This window comes from Polyodon spathula, chromosome 5 (assembly GCF_017654505.1).
Source record: "Polyodon spathula isolate WHYD16114869_AA chromosome 5, ASM1765450v1, whole genome shotgun sequence".
Taxonomy (NCBI): Eukaryota; Metazoa; Chordata; class Actinopteri; order Acipenseriformes; family Polyodontidae; genus Polyodon; species Polyodon spathula.
In genome coordinates, this window is record NC_054538.1 from 70,587,549 (window position 1) to 70,595,646 (window position 8,098).

Below are 8,098 nucleotides of genomic sequence, written 5' to 3' on the forward strand. Positions count from 1 at the left end.
GTGTGTGTATGCGGAATTGCTGTGTTTGATGTGTGTGTGTGTGTGTGTGTGTGTGTGTGTGTGTGTGTGTGCGTGTGTGTAATTTATGAACGCCGCCGTTACAGCTTGGTCTTTCTCTCTCGCTCTCTTTTTTTTTTTTTTTGGCCCCTCCTCCTATGCAAACCCCTTGCTTGTCTAAGAAGAAACTTGAAACTTTTTTTTTTTCATAAGCATCAAGTGCAGTCAGTGCAGAACGAATTGTTTGCAACCTCATTCAGTGTCTTTGGTCCCCGGCTATGTTAAAAATGAATCTCTTGAGTTTCTTCAGCCATTCATAAGACGTCTTCTTGGTGCAAAATATATTTATTTATTTATATATATTATTTTCAAGAAAAAGATTGTTTATTAAATAAAACATTTCGAGGAACTTGTTGCACCCAGCTATCGAATGCTAGCAGGTATGAAAATATGTATTTTTATTTTTATTTATTAACTTATTGTGGAGCTATACATTGACTAGACTGCATTTATAAATTGCACTGTACTATGAAGATGTTTAAAGAAGTAGTGAAGGACATCTTTGATCTTTTTAGACCAACTTCATTAGATTGGTTTTGAGCAATTGATAAATATATGTTTTACGATATGTTTTCTATGTTTTTTTTTTTTTTTTTTTGTTGGGTGTTAAACAAATTGTTATAGACTGGAAGATTAATTTGTTTGGCTTTCGTTATAGTCTACAGTAATAAAAAAAAACTAATCTTTTTTTTTTTTTTGCATGCTTGTAAAGTCTGTATTTTTAATAACGTACAGCACGGGAGTGTAAAGTAATGTGTTAATTGTATATATTCTAGATGTACTGTAGTTGTGTTATCTTGTTAAACATACTCGATTGTAAACAGTATACGGGGAAGACAATTGATTTGCCGTTTAAGTTGATGAGCATACGTTCATTATAATGCTAATATTAATGCATATCAATGAAGTTGTGCATCATTATGCATCAATCAGATCATATAATTGTATAGTAGTACGTATACAGACATTCTCATTAGTTGAAGACATTTATATTGTTGTAAAAGAAAAAAAAAAAGAAAAAGAAAAAACAGAACTACCCAGCATATAATTAATATGACAAAGATCTGGTTTTAGGACCCCGAGGAGCCTTTGTTTGCAGGGAGATCCAATCTGAAATTGATGGAGGGATGGCGTCTGGTGAAAAAATATAACAAAGTAATTTCTCCAGAAAAAAAAAAAAGCCTTTATTTATTGTGGGCAACATTATGAAATATTAAGTTTTGAAAAATACATAAATAAATACTTTTTTTTTTTTTTAATTGCTAAGACCTTTTTTTCATTGCTGTATTGAAATAAACACTTTATCGTTTCTCTTTTTCTCAATTTTATGTAGTGTTAAAAAGATACTGACATTAAATTAGAAGACGTAGAAAAATGTAGCTAGTTTTATTTTAGTGAAGGTATGTTTTAATATCGTTGTATACACTACGTGTTCTGCACAGAAAGCAAACCTATTAAAAATATGTTTAAAGTAATTTTATTAAACACCTGTTTCCTGAAAAGCACTTGCATTAATATATTAACCAGTTAAGATCTTAATAATTGACAGAAACCAGTTATTTGTCTGTATGAATATCTTCAAGCAACATCAGTTAATACTTTTTTTTTTTGTAGTGCATTAAGTTAAATTAAATTTAAAAAATGTAAAAATCAGATGCACGATATTTTTGTTGAAAGTTTTGTACTGCACTTTTGCCCCATCGTGTGGTTTCTCTGAAAATACAAAGAGGTTCTTCAAGCGTCAGGATTCTAAGCATTGGGTCGAATGGAAAATCCGATTTGTACAGCTTGTTGGGAATGCAATGGAAATTCTTCTCACTCTTTTTTTTTTTTTTAAATCTTTGCCAAGCATTCCACAGGCAGTCAGTTTTAGATTTCATTTGCTAGGCGATACCTGCGGGGTGGGGGGGGGGGGCACACACTGTTTAAATTGTTTGGGTTCAATCTCGTTATATTTAAACTATGGCAGTTAAGTGATAATGAGATAAATCCCTGTTGGATTATGGTTGAGTGTAGCACAGATATATCGATTCAGGCAAGTAGAAGTCAACAGGAGCACCTTTCACAGACAGGTGCTGTAAATACACACTAGCAGTGTGGTGGCATGTGTTTCTAATATTTTGTCCCACCCCCTGTACATTACTATTTTAGTGAAGAATTCACAAAGGGAGGGCCATTTTAGTGAGTGTCAAAGTAACTCAAATCTCAACGGTCATCTGTCGAGTTGGCTCTCAACCCTTTGGCGCTGAGCATTTCTAATTCGGTGCTTAATGGATCTCAGTGACTCAGCAGCAACAATGAAGTTTGGTAACCCATTCCATACACTTGCTACTTCTAACTTTCAGTGTAAGAGTCCATTCCATGTCTTGGTTAAAGACTGTATTTAGTTGGTAAAGGACTGAATGTGGTTGTACTGCACTATTTGATACACACTTAGCACTTTCGCTTGACAGACAATAAATGACAGCGTATTTTGCATTCCTCAGTAGTTCTGAACCTCTTATCGCTAAGACTGGTACAGATTACTGAGTTTAACATCTGTATTGTGCCAGATAAAAGATTGCCCAATCTCTGTTGTTGAACCTTAAAAACAGAAAGTAAGATGCTGTGCCACATCACCCTTGCTGTGCATTCCTCGCCCTGGTGATTGCTGTCTGCAGCAGGCCTGTCGCTAGAGGATTGAGGAGAAAGTGAAGTCCTGTTCCGTGACTGGACTGCAGAATGAATCCAAACAACCACCCAGTAGCCACTGGCATCTGGCTAATTTATGTAGTAAATATATCTTGAATTCTCATTTACCATCTATAGCTTTAAACATGCAATCATGCATTTCAGAAAAAAAGTGACAGAACCTTTTAATCCCTAACATTTTTCCTTGGCCAGCTAAAACATGAGCACTTGTCTTTGTTACATGCATTTGTTACATGCTTCTTACCTCTTGCTAGCACTAACAGTATTATCTCTAGTCTCCCATTTCTGTATGTTGAAGATAGTTTGTTTCTTTGCAGACACTACAGGAGCAGGTACTGTAATGCTCAGAAACTTGTTCAATCCTGGGCAAACTTTTCGTGGCCTCTGTTAGTGCAGATTTGGTTTGTCATAAGGTCCCGCACTGGCAGTGTGAGCATGGACCAGAAGGAGCTTGTTTGGTTTGTGTGGCCGAGAAATAATTGTATTTCATAATGTCCATTAAGTTTTAAACTAAGCTCTCGTCTCAGGGTGATGCAGACAGAGGTGAATGGCAGGGTCTGATACCCTGAAAGTTTCATTGGGTGGTTAACACATGGAAGTAACACAGGTCAGTGCTGTTTTTTTTTAAATTATTCCTTTATCTAAGAGACACGCCTATTGGATAATGCTTTATAAGGTGGGATAAGTTATAAGGCTGCTTTGTTATGGCTCCCATTTACCCCACAATGCCATTGGGCTAGCTTGTTATAAGGCAGAGCACAAATAGCACAGTCTACAGTCAACATATATAAACTTATTTAACAAAATTGATCTATACTGTAATGCTTTAAGATGTAGTTCGTTGTAGTGCAAGGCATCAAGCATGGGCCTTGGGGCTCCTTGCCAGATGTTGTGGACACCTCACAAGTGTGTTGCTTTTCCTGATTGTGGTCTGGGGTGAAGAGTGTGGCTAATCAATCTGGGAAATAGCCAGAAGTGTGCTGGCGATAAGTACTTCACCAGCCGCATAACTGCAGGACATCTTTTCATAGCCGTGGTACCGAGCCACCTGTTGCACACACGGTGACGAGCTGTCAGGGATCGTGGCTGATGAAAACAGGAAATGGGATATTATTTTACGGAGGAGAAGATTTGTTTACCTTGTGTCTGTCATTAAAAAAGCAACTTGGTATGCTTATAAAATATCAGTTATCTTACAGCACCTGTATGGCCTCAAAAAGAGCATTTAGAAACATGTCTTCTTATTAGCCTCCTGAGTTATCCCCCCTCCGCATTAACCTGCCTCTGTGCAACAGTCTGGATGAAAGATTGGCTTGTCACTTGATATGCCCTCAATGCTTTAATGTCAGTAGTTCATGTTCACATTAATTGGATATAATAGCAGAGCACTACCATTCCCTAAAATAAAACAGAGCCTTGGGGTTTACTCAGTAATGACAGAAGCAGCCTTGTTTTTGAGAAGGCTTTATGACTTGGAATTAGCATTTGGTTGTCCAATGTGTTAGCAGTAAATATAAAAAACCAGTCATAAGAACATTGTGACATAGAAAAGTGCAGTCAAGCTTGAGCAAATGTGGTAAATCAAAGACATGGTAAAGCACTGTAAAAACCAAGGTTAAATATAGCGAAACAGAGCAAATGCACTGTAAAAGGCAACTGCATTATCACTGTGCAGATTTCAACTTTTATAAGGACAAGGCCAGTTAAAATTAACCAAGGACATTATTTCAAACAACAGGATGAACAGTAGCCCATATAAATATGACCTCTATAAAAAGTTCATTAAGTTTTCTTTCGTAAATGCTGTGTGGTAAATTTGCTGAGTTTTAATTTCAACAGCATATTGCCTGTCTAGACTTTCACATTTTATCACCACATATCAGCTGCTTTAAGTTAGTTGCAAACTCTTACTTGTAAACTGTGAAACTAATGCGACGTTCCTGTGATTGATGGGGAGCCAGTATTTGTGCATTCTTAGGAGTTCACCTTCAGTCTTGGCAGCAGTGCTGGAAGTTGCTGCTTAATACACAGATGTTATTTATGAAATTCATTCAAATGTATATACCAGTGATATAATGTTTATCAAGCAGTGTCAAAACACCAGCAAACATACATATATAATGTACTTTATCAAGAGGTGATATTAAAGGCTTCAACTGCATTCGTGCAACCCCATTCGTCTGCTGAATTGACACCATCTGTGAAGTGGGTTACGAAAGCACTGTTTAAAAGTGTTAAAGTGATTTGGGGCTACTCTTTGTGTTTGGTAGCTCCTTGCAAGCCTTGTAAACCTTTTAAATCGAAATATAAGGGAGTAAGAGACTATATTGTGCAAAGTGTTTGGTGCCACCTTGTGGCAAATTGATAGAATTATCTTTAAGGTATTTTTTACAGCATTACTCTACATATTATTGCATTGGAAAACAACTTTATGCCTAAACACGTGTACACAACCTTCTCTAAACTAAAAAATAAAAGAAATAAAAATAAATGTGAAACCCCTACTGCTGGGGAGTATGCATTTTGTTTTGCAGATATCCAAGTTATATCTAAGATGTATGGTCCTCTGTAATGTTTAGCATGGGGTTTAGGACATTCCTTGGGTTTTAAAGAGTTTTAAAACATCTATAACAATTCATATCCTATCATTGAACAAGTATTGGCTTACATACAGTATGGATTTCTGTGGGCAGTCAGAGACAGTACAGCATCCAAGCAGCGTTGTTTGAATATACTCATTAATTTATATAACAGGACATATGCTGTTTCTCCACCTATTCACTCTGTAAAAAATGGCATTTCTAAGTGCCTGGCAAAGTACAGACATCTTCTGGGAAAAAAAAAAAAAAAAATTAATGATCTAAAACAGAATAAATGACATATGTAACACATTCTTATTTCTCCCAACAGAGCTAGATAAAGCTTAACAATGGGGCCTATACCACTGTTACTTCTGCTTTCCTTTGTTGTCTCTGGAGTCGAATCTGAACAGGATTATACTTGGCACTTAAGAAAAGTACCACAAGTGTTGAACAAGAGAACTGTCACCCTCAGTAGCCCAGAATTCAAAGCCGAAGCCAAGCCAGCGTTAAATGGAACCTGCGGGATTGAGTGCCAGAGCCGACTGCCGCTGGCAAGTGTATCTGACCTTGAGAACTTCCTTTCATACGAGACTGTTTATGAGAACGGCACTCGTACCTCCACAGAAGTGTACTTCAGGGACTTTGATGTGCAGGCAGAGCATGAGGTCATGAAGGACGCTCATTCACGGGTGAAAAGACAAGTCTATGGCATGGATAGCAGATTCAGTATATCCAACAAGCAGTTTGTGACCAATTACCCTTTCTCTACAACAGTTAAAGTCTCCACAGGCTGCACAGGGATCCTCATATCCCCAAAGCACGTTCTCACAGCGGCACACTGCATCCACAACGGGAAAGACTACGTCAAAGGTGCCAAGAAGCTGAGGGTAGGGGTTCTGAAACTGAGGTCCAAACGTGGTGGCAGAAAGAGGAAAGGATCCAAGAGGAACAAAAGGGCCACGGAGGTGAAGCCATCATTCCAGTGGACTCGAGTCAAGCGCACCCAGTTGCCAAAAGGATGGTTTAGAGGAGTAACAGATGACGTGGCGGTGGATTATGACTATGCTGTCCTGGAACTAAAGCGGCCGCAGAAGAAGAAATTCATGGAACTTGGAATCAGTCCCACAGTAAAGAAATTGCCAGGTAGCCGGATCCACTTTTCGGGGTTTGATGACGACAGACCAGGGGAGTTGGTGTATCGCTTCTGCAGCGTCTCAGATGAGTCCAACGACCTGATGTATCAGTACTGCGACGCTCAGCCTGGCTCCAGTGGCTCAGGAATCTACATCCGCCTAAAGGAAGCAGAAAAGAAGAAGTGGAAGAGGAAGATCATTGGGATTTTCTCTGGTCACCAGTGGGTGGACGTAAATGGTGTGCAGAAGGATTATAACGTGGCCGTACGGATAACCCCTCTGAAGTATGCCCAGATCTGTTTCTGGATACACGGAAACTCTGCGGACTGCCAATATGGTTGATGAAAACCTAATAGGACCAGCGCTTACGATACATTAAAAAACCTGTACTGATATTGGATTTATAAGAAAAGAGAATTGAAAAACGTGTTAAATACACATCTAGGATCTCTAAACTTTGGTTTAGATGCTTTTTAAATCTTTTTGAAACATATATTTATAAGTGACAAGGGGGCAAATCAGAAGCTTAATGATAAACTGATTAAATTAGATTTTCCTAAAGAAATACATCCTTTAAAGCACAGGAGTACAAATCTGGTTTGAGAAACCAGCCATACATTCAGTGAAATTTTGTTTTAAGTAATTATTTTCATCTTTGTTGAGGTGCAAAAGTATGTTTTATTGGAGTAGCTGTTAAATCCCCCCCCCCCAACCCACCCACACACTTCCCTAAAAGCTGGTGCTAAAGTGTTCCTTTTAATGAAATTGCTACCTTCTATAAATTGTCAAAAACGGGACCAAATTAAATATTAAATGAAAATTTGTGTTCTGTCTCGAAATTGTACATGTTTCAGTTCTTTAGTTTTGTTTTTGTTGTTGTTTTTTTATGTATTAAAGGGGAAAATAGTGCTTTATCAATGTACTTTAAAATCATGGTGCTTTTTGATGTGTCTAATTTAAAAGATGGCATGTTTAGGGTGCTAATTTAATTATAATGTGTACAAATTAAGAGGGACCTATCAGAATATAATATTAAATAATTTAGTATTGCTATATTTAACGTGCTGATCTATTGAATGAATGGGTTTGGTAATTCAATAAAATAAAGCAATTTGTTTCAAGTAGGGTTTTTAAAAAGAGGTGATGAAAAGAACCTCCACATTTACCTTTGTATCATTGATATGTGTCCTGTTCCCACACGCAACAACAACAACAAAAAAGGTATGTATTGTAAGAAATATGTGTCCATGTAATATAATGTTTAGTTTTAAAGAAGTAGCTTTTGGTTGTTTGCCTTAAATACAAAAATCTGTCTCTTTTAATCTACACAGTGATTTGTTGTATCTGTGTACTACCAAAGTGTGGCATTAAAAAGTAAATAAAATTACAAAAAATAAAAAAGGGTTTTTGTTTCAGTTTTATGGTGTTGCATTTTAAAGATATCTGGAAGACCAGTAGTTCAAGCACACTAGATACTCTGATGTTTTAAATCTGTTCATGTATTGAGCGCAGTGAAAATCAAAGCCAGGTAAGTAACTGTTAAAACATCACAGACCAGCCTCCTTGCTGAACATGGACTATAACATTATTGCAAAGTTATTGCTTCACCCTATTGTGACAACCATCTTCTCTGAG

At 37.3% G+C, this 8,098-nt stretch overlaps 1 protein-coding gene across 2 annotated transcripts; it reads left to right on the forward strand.

Moving 5' to 3' along the window:
- The first annotated feature begins 222 nt into the window (after positions 1-222).
- On the forward strand, positions 223-7,847 carry prss35 (serine protease 35). Of its 2 annotated transcripts, none has more exons than XM_041251200.1 (2): positions 223-437; positions 5,659-7,847. In XM_041251200.1, exon 2 carries the CDS (start codon positions 5,678-5,680, stop codon positions 6,803-6,805), a length of 1,128 nt encoding a protein of 375 aa, XP_041107134.1. In that variant the 5' UTR covers positions 223-437; positions 5,659-5,677; the 3' UTR covers positions 6,806-7,847. The 2 variants fall into 2 exon arrangements, with proteins under 2 accessions (XP_041107134.1, XP_041107135.1); XM_041251201.1 differs by lacking the exon at positions 223-437 and adding an exon at positions 3,274-3,355.
- The last annotated feature ends 251 nt before the right edge of the window (positions 7,848-8,098 follow it).

Coding starts and splice junctions, on each gene's coding strand:
- prss35 (XM_041251200.1), top strand. CDS start 5,678: ATGGGGCCTATACCACTGTTACTTCTGCTTTCCTTTGTTGTCTCTGGA.